The sequence below is a fragment of the Capricornis sumatraensis genome, chromosome 18 (assembly GCF_032405125.1).
Source record: "Capricornis sumatraensis isolate serow.1 chromosome 18, serow.2, whole genome shotgun sequence".
Taxonomy (NCBI): Eukaryota; Metazoa; Chordata; class Mammalia; order Artiodactyla; family Bovidae; genus Capricornis; species Capricornis sumatraensis.
The window spans coordinates 23,703,068-23,718,563 of NC_091086.1; the positions used below are offsets into that span (position 1 = coordinate 23,703,068).

General features: G+C 36.5%; 1 protein-coding gene across 1 annotated transcript in view; it reads right to left on the reverse strand.

Moving 5' to 3' along the window:
• The window catches only part of IPO11 (importin 11), a 165,117-nt gene that overhangs the window by 77,849 nt on the left and 71,772 nt on the right, over window positions 1–15,496 (reverse strand). The window contains exons 21-23 of the mRNA XM_068990382.1: window positions 9,229–9,305; window positions 5,239–5,318; window positions 4,736–4,816 (exon numbers count right to left, since the gene is read on the reverse strand). Coding sequence (XP_068846483.1) covers window positions 4,736–4,816; window positions 5,239–5,318; window positions 9,229–9,305 — 238 coding nt within the window. The remainder of the gene's footprint in view (window positions 1–4,735; window positions 4,817–5,238; window positions 5,319–9,228; window positions 9,306–15,496) is intronic.

The following is a 15,496-nucleotide window of genomic DNA, read 5'->3' on the forward strand; positions in this document are numbered from 1 at the left end:
ATTCTCACAATAGTCCCTCTGTTCTTGTTCACTTCTCTGCAGTATTTAACACTGTATTAATCTAATTCACCCTGCTAGGATTGCCAGATTTAGCAAATAAAATACTATTTTTTTTTGGCAACCCGAAACCTATCAAACAGTAAAGACTCAGCTCCCATCTCAACTCCCTCTCTGAAAAATGTTTTCTGCAAAATGCTGGGTTGGAAGATCACTTCTATACTCCCAGAGGAACAAAAAGCAAACAGATAGCAATGTCAAATAGCAGAAAGTGTTCATGACAATCACCTGGGGAACTTTTTAAAAAGAAATCCTAACATCTTACGTCGTACTCAAATTTACAAAAAGTTCACCAGGTAATCTGAGATATCTCTAATCTAAAACTATGTAACACAATAAATATGGGCTAACTGTTTACCTGCTTCCAACCCCCCAAAGAATGACTACTCAAGAGCAGAAACTGTGGTTTTCCCATCACGTGTGCCTAGAAGAATGCACTGAAGATCAATACCAGCGGGTGGCAGACAATGCTGCTGGGCCAGATCCAAACAACTGCATGATTCTGTTGGATACATGTAGTCTATGCCTGCTTTCAATCGACAACAACAGATACAAACACTTGAGACAAAGACGCTATGGCCCACCAAACCTAAAACAAGTACTATACAAAAAGTCTGCTGACACCTGACTTACACGGTCAGGTGAAGCTGAAACTGAATGGCTCTATGAAGACCTGTAAGACCTTCTAGAACTAACACCCAAAAAGAGTCCTTTCCATTATAGGGGCTGCTATTGCTGCTAAGTCACTTCAGTCGTGTCCAACTCTGTGTGACCCCATAGATAGAAGCCCATCAGGCTCCCCCATCCCTGGGATTCTCCAGGCAAGAACACTGGAGTGGGTTGCCATTTCCTTCTCCAAGGCATGAAAGTGAAAAGTGAAAGTGAAGCCGCTCAGTTGTGTCCGACTCTTAGTGACCCCATTGACTGCAGCCTACCAGGCTCCTCCATCCATTGGATTTTCCAGGCAAGAGTACTGGAATGGGGTGCCACTGCCTTCTCCATCATTATAGGGGACTGGAATGCAAAAGTAGGAAGTCAAGAAATACCTGGAGTAACAGGCAAATTTGGTCTCTGAGTACAGAATGAAGCAGGGCAAAGGCTAATAGAGTTTTGCCAAGAGAACGCACTGGGCATAGCAAACACCCTCTTCCAACAACACAAAAGAAGACTCTGCACATGGACATCACCAGATGGTCAACACCGAAATCAGACTGATTATATTCTTTGCAGCCGAAGACAGAGAAGCTCTACACAGTCAGCAAAAACAAGACCAGGAACTGACTGGCTCAGATCATGAACTCCTTATTGCCAAATTCAGACTGAAACTGAAGAAAGCAGGGAAAACCACTAGACCATTCAGGTATGACCTAAATCAAATCCTTTATGATTATATGATGGAAGTGACAAATAGATTGAAGGGATTAGATCTAATAGACAGGGTGCCTGAAGAACTATGGACAGAGATTTGTGACATTCTACAGGAGGCAGTGATCAAGACCATCCCCAAGAAAAAGACAAAATGGTTGTCTGAGGAGGCCTTACAAATAGCTGTGAAAAGAACAGAAGTGAAAGGCAAAGGAGAAAAGGAAGTATATACCCATTTGAACGCAGAGTTCCAAAGAATAGCAAAGAGAGATAAGAATGCCTTCCTTAGTGAAAAGAAATAGAGGAAAACAACAGAATGGGAGAGACTAGAGATCTCTTCAAGAAAATTAGAGATACCAAGGGAACTTTTCATGCAAAGATGAGTGCAATAAAGGACAGAAATGGTATGGACAGAAGCAGAAGATATTAAGAAGAGATAGCAAGAATATACAGATGAACTATACAAAAAAGATCTTCATGATCCAGATAATCTCGATGGTGTGATCACTCACCTAGAGCCAGACATTCTGGAATGTGAAGTCAAGTGGCCCTTAAGAAGCAGCATCACTAAGAGCAAAGCTAGTGGAAGTGATGGAATTCCAGTTGAGCTATTTCAAATCCTAAAAGATGATGCTGTGAAAGTGCTGCACTTAATATGTCAGCAAATTTGGAAAACTCAGCAGTGCCACAGGACTGGAAAAGGTCAGTTTTCATTCTAATCCCAGTGAAAGACAATGCCAAAGAATGCTCAAACTAAGGCACTCATCTCACATGCTAGCAAATTAATGCTCAAAATTCTCCAAGCCAGGCTTTAACAGTACATAAACTGTGAACTTCTAGATGTTCAAGCTGGATTTAGAAAAAGCAGAGAAACCAGAGATCAAATTGCCAACATCCGCAGGATCATCGAAAAAGCAAGAGAGTTCCAGAAAAAAACATCTATCTCTGCTTTACTGACTACGACAAACCTTTGACTGTGTGGATCACAACAAACTGTGGAAAATTCTGAAAGAGATGGGAATACCAGACCACCTGACCTGCCTCTTGAGGAACCTATATGCAGGTCAAGAAGCAACAGTTAGAACTGGACATGGAACAATAGACTGGTTCCAAATCAGGAAAGGAGTACATCAAGGCTATATACTGTCACTCTGCTTATTTACGTTATATGCAGAGTACATCATGAAAAACACTGGGCTGGATGAAGCACAAACTGGAGTCAAGATTGCTGTGAGAAATATCAATAACCTCAGATATGCAGATGACACCACCCTTCTGGCAGAAAGTAAAGAGGAACTAAAAAGTCTCTTGATGAAAGTGAAAGAGGAGAATGAAAAAGTTGGCTTAAAGCTCAACATTCAGAAAACTAAGATCATGGCATCTGGTCCCATCACTTCATGGGAAATAGATGGGGAAACAGTGAAAACAGTGGCAGACTTTATTTTTGGGGGCTCCAAAATCACTGCAGATGGTGACTGCAAATATGAAATTAAAAGACGCTTGCTCCCTGGAAGGAAAGCTATGACCAACCTAGACAGCATATTAAAAAGCAGAGATATTACTTTGCCAACAAAGGTCCGTCTAGTCAAGGCTATGGTTTTTCCAGTAGTCATATATGGATGTGAGAGTTGAGAGAAAGCTGAGCACCGAAGAATTGATGCTTTTGAACTGTTGGAAAAGACTCTTGAGTCTCTTGGACTGCAAGGAGATCCAACCAGTTTACCCTGAAGGAGATAGGTCCTGGGTGTTCACTGGAAGGACTGATGCTGAAGCTGAAACTCCAATACTCTGGCCACCTGATGAAAAGAACTGACTCATTGGGCAAGACCCTGATGCTGGGGAAGATTGAAGACTGGAGGAGAAGGGGACGGCAGAGGATGAGATGGCTGGATGGGATCACTGACTCGATGGACCAGAGTCTGAGTAAGCTCAGGGAGTTAGTGATGGACAGGGAGGCCTAGTGTGCTGGAGTCCATGGGGTCACAAAGAGTCAGACATGACTGAGTGACTGAACTGAACTGACCCACATGGTGAAGATGAATAATCAGCAGTGATAGTAAATGCAGCCATTTGAAAATCAAATTACCATGCATATTAACACAGATATCTGCAGCTTTATACGAGCATATAAGTGTGTAATAAATGTCTGAAGAACAGCACATTAAACAGTGTGATGCTTGAATATGTTCCAATGGTTGGTTAATATGAAAGAAGACTTTACTATCTATACAAACTAATACCCACTTAGTTTCCTGAAATATACTATGGATTGCTGCTTTGATTACTGTAGTTAATGCATTTCTAACAATGAACCTTTGGGGGAAAACACATTTTCATTTCACTGGGAGGAAATCAAATAGCTTTTAGGATCTAAAGCCAGGACTTTCACACACAAAAAATGCTACTTGGCTATGTTATAATAACACTTCACCTAATCAGCTCTCATATCTGACTGAAAACATAGCTAAGAAATTAGAAACAAAAAATAGACGCTTTTAACAAGTACACCTTCTCAGAAAGTCCCTTACAAAGTAAGTGTGTGTGAACCACATATATACATGTAAAGATATATTAACATATATTTAAAATATTTATATCTAAGTATATACATTTGATACAATTTATATCTTTAATATGTAGATGTATATATAACTTGAGCCTGTTCTTAATTATACACAACTATATACAATATATTAGAGATATAGTGATTCCATAAAGATACAATGCATAAAAATTAACTCATAGCCTATCAGGTTTTTTTTTTTTTTAATAGGAATATAACTGACATATAACATTATATTGGCTTCAGGTATACAACGTAATGATGCGACATTGGTTCTTTGTTATACACAATTCATACAAACTTGGTACTCTAAATTCAACAGATAATCTAAATTAAAAGTACCAAATTATAGTGGGATACTGTGTCCCAAAAGCAGGTGAACTAACTGGACAGGTGAGAAGTATCAGACATCACTGCCCTCTGGGTAATTTAAAAGTTTTTAAAGCCTTATTACACAAAGTGAAGTCTCAGGATAGGGGCAGAGGAGACTGTGGGGACTCATCAGCAGACACTTTGTTAGAAATGTGAAATCTGCATTTTAACAACATCTTCAGGTAACTTATAAGCACAATCAGATTTTCAATGTCTAGTCCAGAAGTATTAACACCAATTTAATACTGCTAAAAGAAAATACTCTGTCTAGAATTACTCTTTCCCTTCTTGTCAATCATCCAAACCCAAATGAAGGTCCAATCTCACAAAATACAGATGGAAAACTTAAAACAATATTTATTAGAAAGATGACAGTACCTTCAGCACTTGAACTTGACCATCTGTAGTAATTTCCTTTAGTAGTTCACAAAAGGACTGACACAGACCTACTGCATAGGTCTGAAATGCAATGAAAAGTCAAATTATACATATGAATATATCTGTGATATCAAAAAAGGCAAAATATTGAATTTGGGACTCATAATCTATTTGAGTATTAGATACTAAAGCTCTAAGTATATAAAATTTCAATTAAAACTCTGTAGGAAAGGTTTAAGAAATAAAAATACAGTTTACTCCTATTCTGATTTTTGTAGCAATGTAAGGATATATTTATATGTAGAGCATATTTTCTGTGTTAAATAATGTAATTCATGGAATTGCATCACATTTGCAGTGGGCAGTGCTTATGACAATCCCCTCAACCCAAGTAATATCAGTCTTTTAAACTTTGAAAAAGCTTCAAAATAAGATCTCTGATTTCAAAGAGGACATAATCAAATAACTATATAAATTCTAACAATGCAAAAGCTACAACATACCTGTAAAAATTCAGTTGATGATAAAAAGATATAACCATTGATGATCTTAAAGCAGGTTCTGACACTTTCTGAACTTAGTTCTGCCAAAATAATAATAATAAAGAACAAAGTAAATTAATTTTCAAAATCAGTTTAAATGAAGCAATTCATTTAAAGCTAAGCTACATGCCCTTCTTTATAAATCTTTTCTGAATGCTATTCTGACTGCTAGTATATCAATATCTATCTAAAAACTGGCATTAACCTGTAACTTAATGCTTTCCGTATACTTCCCATTACTTAAAACAACTTAGAAAACACTAAGCTCCCTTTTCTTTTCTTTCAGAAAATAAACTCATAATCCAACCTTTCATTTCAAATTAAATTTCTAGTACCAGCATGACAAACTGCATGCAACTGAATCATTTTACCATCATATTTTGACATATGCTTAAATGGGTTCATTCAATCAGCATTTACTGAGTGTCTACTGTGCTGGCATTGAACACGTAACCCTACTTAAAAGAGTGCCTGTTATACTTTGAAAATTATAATTCCCAATTCCTGGGCTTTGTTATTCAAATCCACTCCCCCATGAAAAACCTACACATAGAAAATGTTCTTAAAAGTATTATTACCAGAATAGTATAGGAAAATAATATTGTTTTTAGGTATTCCTTTCAAAGTGCAAAGCAAAAAACCATTTTGTTAAAATTGAGTATGATCAACTGTTTATGCAGTGCTATTTTACATGTCTTATCACAAACAATAATGATAAAACAGAATATAGATTATATGTATTAATTATACAAATCAAAACATGATCCCAACATATCATCTATATCTAAAACTTTTCATTTTGTATTGCTACTATTTTAGAAATCATATGCACTTCCAATAGGACAGACTAAAAAATGTTTCCTGGCAAAAGTGTAGGCTCTGGGTTCTTACGTAACTCATATCCTAGCAAAGTGAGAAGATATTCTATTTAGATGAGAATGACCCATAAAAGATGCTTGCTCCTTGGAAGAAAACCTATGATCAACCTAGAGAACAAATTAAAAGGCAGAGATGTATCTTTGCCAACAAAGATCCATCTAGTCAAAGCTATGGTTTTTCCAGTACTCATGTATAGATGTTAAGAGTTGGACTATTAAAAAAGCTGAGCGCAGAAGAACTGATGCTTTTGAACTGTGGTGTTGGAGAAGACTCTTAAGGACTGCAAGGAGATCCAACCAGTCAATCTTACAGGAAATCAGTCCTGAATATACACTGGAAGGACTGATGCTAAAGCTGAAACTACAATACTTGGTTACCTGATGCAAAGAACTGACTCACTGGGAAAGATCCTGATGCTGGGAAAGACTGAAGGCAGGAGAAGGGGACAACAGAGGATGAGATGGTTGGATGGCATCACTGACTCCTTGGCCATGAGTTTAAGCAAGCTCTGTGAGTTGATGATAGACAGGGAAGCCTAGCGTGCGTACAGTCTATGGGGTCGCAAAGAGTCGGACATGACTGAGTGACTGAACTGAACCCACCCATATATTTTCACCAGTAGATGAAAAACATACCCCAAATTCAAAATGTTTCAAAGGAATTATTTTGTATATTTTAGGATTTAATATATTAGTTAAAATGAGAATGTAGAGGGGACAGAGACTAACCAACTCATTATCATGCTAATCAAAGACAGAAATAACAAAGGCTGTCACCTAAATACACGAAAGTGTTAGTATCTCAGTCGTGGGCTCTTTGCAAGTCCACGGACTATAGCCTGCCAGGCTCCTCAGTCCATGGGCAAGAACACTGGAGTGGTTTGCCAATGCCTTTTCCAGGGATCTATGGGCCCAGGAATTAAACCCAGGTCTCCTGCATTGCAGCCAGATTCTTTACTATCTGAGCCACCAGGGAAGCCATTTCACAACAGAAGACAAAAATGTCAGGATAAAAGAATAGACAATTATATTGGATAAAGTCATCCTTATGAAAACTTCACACTGTCCTTTTCTCCTTAAGGAGCAAGTCCAGTCAAATCTGAACTTGGGCACATTGTTTAACAGACAAACAATGAATAGAAAACTACTTGGCAACCACTGTGATAAATATCACAGAAGGGTCTACACTTAAATAAGAAATCACAATGGTTACATTCTAGGTATGTCACCAAGTATAATTTCTAAATCACTGCCATCTAAAATTTTACCAAGGTCTATGAAGAAGAAAACAATATTTAAAAAAGATTTGATTTTGAAAACCACAGTTTCCATCTCTTCTCACAGATATCTTAAAAGCTATTTCTAGATAAATGTATACAAGCAAATAGCAATTAGGTCACTTTATACTGTTTTCCATGCCTCCATCATGCCAAGTACAGCTTATACCAAGGAATGCTATCTTAAACAAATACTACATAGTAATAGTAAAAAAAAAAAAAAAAAAGCCCTAAAATTAATAAATTTATCTTAAAGTATATTGAACACTGTTCATTGTTATCTATGATTTCCCAGTAAAACTCTGATTAAAAAAAAAAATCTGATTAAAAAAAAGTTATTGTTAAAGTGTCTGCCTGCAATGTGGGAGACCTGGGTTCGATCCCTGGGTTGGGAAGATCCCCGGAGAAGGATATGGCAACCCACTCCAGTATTCTTGCCTGGAGAATCCCATGGACGGAGGAGCTTGGTGGGCTACAGTCCATGGGTCGCAAAGAGTCAGACACAATTAAGCGACTTCACTTTCACTTTCTTTCTGGTCCAAATAGCAAGAGGAGTTGACCATGCAATAGACCTGTATTTATTTTCAGACTGTGAATAATTTAATTCAAATGTTCTCAACCATGGGCAATTTTGCCCTCTAGGGGACATATGGCCATGTCTGGAAACTTTGGCTGTTAAAACTAGCATCCAGTGGGTTGTAAGGATGCTATTAAATGTCTTACAATGCACTAGATTCCTCAAAAGAAAGGAGTTAAAAGACACTTCATGGGTAAGTATTAAAGACTGGGAACTCTGAATGGAATAAACATAAACAATTTTTACATTTTGTAAATAAACAATGTTTCTAAATGGCAGTAGTTTGCAAACTGAAAAAGAATCAAAAGGCCAGTAAATAGCACTATATACAACTCTTAAATAGTCTATACGAGTTAAACGTGAATCTGCATGTTAAAAATTACACACAAAATAACACTATAGACAGTATTTTTTATAAATTTAAGATATCACATACTTGTGAATGGTAGCCAACATGCAGCAGACAAGCATTGGCTTTCTGTGGTTAAGTATCATCAGAATACATGTTCACGTTTAGAAAGCAATCAAACTACCTATCATCCATGGTAGCTAACAGACTAAAGAGCCTAACCCTAGCACAGTGTCTAGTTCTCTGATGCTACATGTCAAACGTGCTGCTTCAAAACATTAAGCTTCCAGGGACTTCCCTGGTGGCCCAGTGGTTAAGAATCCGCCTTGCAATGCAGAGGCAGAGAGTTCAATCCCTGGTCAGGGAACTAAGATCCCACATGCCTCAGAGCAACCTACGCACCACAACAAAAGATCCCACAAGACGTGATGAAATCACACAGTGCAGACCCTGCGTGCCACATCTAAGACCCAACAACTAACCCTGACCTGAATGAATAAAGAGCTTTTAAAAAAGAAAATTGAGCTTCCTTATTTCAAGCCCATACATAAAAAATACCTCAACAAACAATAAATACTTTTCTAATATTTGATAATCTTTATTTTGGTGGTTCCTTAGCTAAATCAGAAGTATGTATAGAGCTCATTTATGAAAAACTGATAGCATGAAATGACTTTTTCAATTAAGTAAATTTAGTGTTTGCTCTTTAATACACAGAAATAGTTCTAAAAAGTATACTGTAGGAGAAAAATTCAGAAACTATTAAAATACTACCCAACTTATTTCTTAAAATAGAAGGTTTATTAAAAATGGAAGGTATAATTTACAGCTGCCTGTAGAACAGTAGTAATTTTATGCTTTAAAACTTACCTAGAAGTGGTGACATATTCTGAAATATACGAAGCAACTCTGGTGTAATACATGGGCTGTTTTCCAAAGTCACTAACCTAGGAAGGGGGCGGGGGGAAGAAAGATGATTAAATCACCTTCCTCAGACTTTAAAGCTATTAACAATACAACTTAAGTATTTAAAAAACTGTCCTATCTAAAGGAAGAAAGCAAAATAGACAATACAGAAAAAAAAATTTTTTTTTTAAAAAGGGACTACTCAGTCTTTTGTGGTGAGACACCAAACCTCTCCTCCATACAAAACACAGAAATTAATTCCAGGATTTATATGAGAAAAGTAAGGTTTTACAAGAGGTCAGAAGATTTTTATGGCATTAGATTAGAAAAAGTCTAGAAAAAGACTGATAAATATAACTACACTAAAGTTAAAACTATTATGTACCAAAAGCTGTCTCAAAAAAAGTTAAAACATAAAAGTTACATACTGGGAGATTATTTTCAATATATATGCTTGACAAGGGAATGATATTTTTTTAAAAGTCAAGAGAAAAATGGACAGAACACATGAACAAATATTTAACACAAGATACAATGGCTGACAATAAACCCAACTATAAAATATATAAAGATATCTAACTAGTAATTAAGAAAATATAAATTATAACCAAAGCAAGGTATAATTTTACCCCATCAATCAGCAAAGTATTAAGTGTGACATACCATGTACTGTCAAAGCTATAAAACAGTAACGTGCACACTGCTGACAGCAATGAAAGCTGATATAATCACTTCAGGAAACAGCTATTATCCAGTAACACTGAATATGCATATGTGTATATAGCTATGACCTGGAACTATTTCTAGAGAAATAGAAAGGTATACTAGGGCATACGGTCTTATACATTTGCTCCAGGAGTCATGCACAAGAATGTTCAGAGTTGCATTATTTGAACATCAAACAAAGTGGCAAATGAGTAAGTGAATCGTTACAGTCACACCACTAGGCTCATCACTATGGATCAATCTCAAAACAGGAAGCGAAAGAACCAAGTTAGAACATACATGATACAATTCATAAAAAGTTAGAATATACTGTTTAGAGATACACACATGTATGTGATTTTTAAAATATAAAAACACAAGAAAGAAAATCAAGAAATGAAAACCAAAAAATTGGTACAGTGGGTTATCCCAGCATGGAACAAACTTGCCATAACATGGGCTTCACAGATATTCTCACTGTTCTATTTCTTACCCAGAGTAGGGAAAATGAGTTTTCGTTTTATGTAAGTTATAAATAATTATGAACAACATGCCCGCATATTGTTTTGTGTCTACAAAATATTTCACAAATGTTAAATGACAAAATCAGGAAATCTAGGCAGGGGATTACACAGGGAAAACCAGGTACCCCCAAATGAAGTACTTCTCAACAGCACAAGGAATGATATCTTTGGACACCTTACCTTGATCAATAGTAACAGGATTTTAAAGAGAAAAGACAAATACCGTATGATATCGCTTACATATGGAATCTAAAGTATGGTACAAATAAACCTATCTACAAACAGAAATAGACCCAGACACAGAGAACAGGCTTGTGGTTCCCAAGGGGCAGGGAGAGAGGAGGGAAATGGACTGGGAATTTGGGGTTAGTAGATGCAAGCTATTACATACAGAATGGATAAACAAGGTCCTACTATATAGCACAGGGCACTATATTCAACATCCTGGGATAAACCATAACGGAAAAGAATATAAAAAAGACTGTATGTATGTGTATAACTGAGTCACTCTAGTGTATGGAAGATATTAACACAACACTGTAAATCAACTATATGTTAATAAAAAACCAGTTAAAAAAAATAACAGGATTTCATTTTTAAAGAATAAAATTTCAAGTAAGGTTAAAAAAAAATCCTATTCATCTTTAAAATAACCATGAAACCAAAGGAAAAACTCCACTCCAGTCCTGAGGTTTCACTGAGAAAAACACTGGAGGGCATATTCTAAATGCTAGAAGATGTTTAAAAACACTCTTTGACTCAACAGATCCAAAAAAGAGTCTATCTGAAGCTTGCTCTTTCCCCTCCACTATCATTACTTTAGTGAAAACGCCACTCAAGTCACTGCCACTCTCACTTCCTAAGGTAGTTTCCATAGTACAACCTGCACTATTCCAAAGAGGGAAAAGATGTGAAGAATTGAAACTACTTAAAAATAAAAGTACATGATTTATAATTTCATATTAAAAAATAAAGACTTGGAAAGGAGAGCAAGTGAGAAAAAGTCAAAACACTATAAATTCTTTACCATCAAGAAAAAGTTAACTACTTTGATGAATAATTAGACAAAGATGTATGTACCTATATCTTTGCAGAGAGAAATTAAAACGTAATGTTAACCTTCCAAAAAATGTTCAAAAGAGAGGGCATAACGTAAAAAAGATATATCAATTCAACAAATAAACATACGACTATAAAAATTCTTTTGAAGTAAAGCATCCCTGGTTAGGTTAAAATATAAAATTTTAAAATTTGCTCTGTATAGGAACATAACTAAATTTCAAATAAAAAAGCTAAAATGTAAACGATGAACATAGATAGTTAGGTCAAATCTAAACAAAACAGGGCTTCCCTGGTGGCTCAGTGGTAAAGACTCTGCCTGCCAATGCAGGAGACACGGGTTTGATCCCTGATCCAGGAAGACCCCTCCATGCCAAGGAACAACTAAGCCCTTGCTCCTGAGCCTGGGAGCTGCAACTACTGAAGCCTGTGTGCCCAGAGCCTGTGCTCCGCAGCAAGAGAAGCCACCTTCAGTGAGAAGCCCGCCTACTCCAACTACAGAGCAGCCCCACTCACCTCAACTAGAAAAAAGCCCATGCAGCAACAAAGATTCAGCAAGCCAAAAATAAAATAAAGATTTTAATCTAAATGAAACAAACCATACAATATTAATATAAGATTAAATTTAAATGCAAAAGAATTTAAACACCGTACACATGTATTGCATCATGTTACTTCATAAAAAATTTTAAATATATTTTATTTCTTAAATCTTATAACACCATATAAAAGTATCAAAATTTTGTGCAGTGACTATCTTGTTTAACTTACAGTTCAAAAATGATAGAAATGAAAAGGGGCACTCACATGAAGAAAACTGAATGGGATATTTTAATAGATCAGTGTCAGGATAAAAAACCAAAATAATGTGAACAAACAATCTACAAGTTAAAAAGAATAGTTATCATAGATATTCATGAAAATCTGCATCTTCGATACTATCATTACTATTTATGTGAATATATTACTATACTAGATCATTAAAATTCAAATTAAATTTAAAAAACTTGTACAAGTGGTATGTTGTATTTACAATGCAATAAATCCAGGCCTAAATCATTTACTTTAATATCAGCAAAAAAAATAACAATGTTGGGTCAAAGAACTCATGAGGGGAAAAAAAGAAAATCACATAATCAATCTGAAGAGTTTCATTTTGCATATAACAAATAACAACTTATACCTCCCTATCAGTTCAAATTTCTATTCCCCAAGGTAACTTTTATACTTTGTCCCCACAAATCTTTCTCATCTTATTAAATGCTCCCATTCCAGCCCTAACACTCAGTTGATAACTATCTCTCATATTTTGTTGAGAAAACAGAAGTTATGAGATGGAATATCCTCCCATCTTATTCTACTACAATACAGAAATCTCTCTCTGTCTCCAGTTAAAATAGATGAAATATCCCTGCTATCTAAAGGAGAAAAAAGACAAAAAAAAAAACCCTCCATTCACGCTGAATCCCATCCCTTCTTGCCTCCCTCAATTATCTCACTCTCTCAAGCCTCATCATACATCCAGATCGTCATTCCTACACTGGCCAACTGTTGCCCAACTTCAACATCCTCTTCATAGCAGAAGCTCTCAAACAGCTTGTCAATGCTCGTAGGCTGCACTTAACTCCAAGTGAGTTTTCAGTCTACTCTCTTCCTCCTCCTGTTCTTACAACTCCACTGAAACCCCTCCTGTCATCTCCCTTCAGGCCTTACTATGGACTACTCTTATTCTGACAATCGGCAACATTTGACATAATTAACCATTTCCTCTTTTAAGAAATATTCTCTCTTGGCTTGGTTTTCCTCCTCTGGTAGCTTCTCACACGACCTCAAAATTTCTTCTTCAGGATTCCGCCCAGAACACTATGTTCTCTATCTGCCCTTTTCTTCCTAGGCAACCTCACCAATTCTCAGACTTTATAAATCATATACATCATGTGCTAACCACTTTACAAATAGCATCTCATGCTCACACAACCAAGTGAGGTAGAAATTATTTTTCCTCATTTCACAGATAAGAAAAGATGTAATCATCAGAACATGACTGCAACCTAATGCTGTGGTATATACATGGGACTGCCTACCTGTGTTCCAAATAGAGAGGTTTGGAATACTGATTCCAAACAGGAGTTCTAGCCCCGCTAAGAAAATCACATTAAGAAATGTGTACTTTGATTCTTTAAAGTATCTTAGCATTAGTAAATATGATAAACATTTAAAATGCATCCTAATGATTTAATTTTGTTTATATACAATGAAAGGCTAGGAAAAAATTACCATTAGTAGGGCAATGCATTCCTATTATCTGTTTATATAATCCTTAAAAAATGTGTACACCTTTCACTAACACATTAATATACTAGATCTGTAATTACATTGATAAACATATGAGTCTACCTCTTTACTATAATATTTTTCATTTTCTGATAAATTATATGGACTTCCCTGGTGTGTGTGTGTGTGTATATATGTATATATATATATATATATATATATGTTACCATTTTCATGTAAACAGAACAGAAAAGAATCTATTTGCCAGAGATTACTGTTTCAATTTGTAATATAGAGTAGGAGCTGGCAAACTATAGCTCATGGGCCAAATCCAGTCCACACCCTATTTTTATAAATGATGTCTTACTGGAGCACAGCTGAAACCATTTGTATACATATTGCCTATGACTGCTCTGACACTGCAACAACAGAGCTGAATCTCTAGGACAGAAATTCCAAAGCCTAGGAAGCCTACCATCTGCTCCTTTACAGGAAAAGTTCGCCAACCTCTGATTTAGAGTAACCCACACTGTACAAATAAAAATAAACGAATATAAAAGGCCCCAACACATGCTAGTTCACAATCAAACCATCCAGAAGTCACTTTAATTCAAACAATATAACCTAGAAAATATAAGAAACACAAATTGCAAATTAGTAAGTATCTACCTAGATATGTTTTTCAATTGTTCATTTAGTATTCTGATTTGTTGTTGCTGTTGTTTACAGACCATTCATTCAGCATTTGCACCAAAAACAATTTCTAAGAATCAAAAAACTGTTTACTCCTAAACATCCAAGGAAAACTGAAGGAAGGAAGAGAAGGAGAGGGGGAACAGTGACGGAGGGAGACACTGCAAACGTTTGCTCCATGTTTACTTTCTTTGACTTGCTTCTTTAAATTCCAATACTAGGTTTTTTACATTGGAGTTTTAAAAGCTTTCCTGTATTGTTAACTGCACCTTAGTAGATTTGCCCCAAAGAAAACTGCTGCCATCAGTAAGATGAAGCAAAAAGATTTCTAGTGAATGCTCAGTCTGTGTTTCAGTTCAGTTCAGTTCAGTTCAGTCGCTCAGTCGTGTCCAACTCTTTGCGACCCCATGAATTGCAGCACACCAGGCCTCCCTGTCCATCACCAACTCCTGGAGTTCACTCAAATTCACGTCCTTTGAGTCGGTGACACCATCCAGCCATCTCATCCTCTGTCGTCCCCTTCTCCTCCTGCCCCCAATCCCTCCCAGTATCACAGTCTTTTCCAATGAGTCAACTCTTCGCATGAGGTGGCCAAAGTACTGGAGTTTCAGCTTTAGCATCAGTCCTTCCAAAGAAATCCCAGGGTTGATCTCCTTCAGAATGGACTGGTTGGATCTCCCTGCAGTCCAAGGGACTTCCAAGAGTCTTCTCCAACACCACAGTTCAAAAGCATCAATTCTTCGGTGCTCAGCTTTCTTCACAGTCCAACTCTCACAACCATACATGACTACTGGAAAAACCATACCCTTGACTAGATGGACCTTTGTTGGGAAAGTAATATCTCTGCTTTTGAATATACTATCTAGGTTAGTCATAACTTTCCTTCCAAGGAGTAAGCATCTTTTAATTTCATGGCTGCAGTCACCATCTGCAGTGATTTTGGAGCCCAGAAAAATAAAGTCTGACACTGTTTCCAC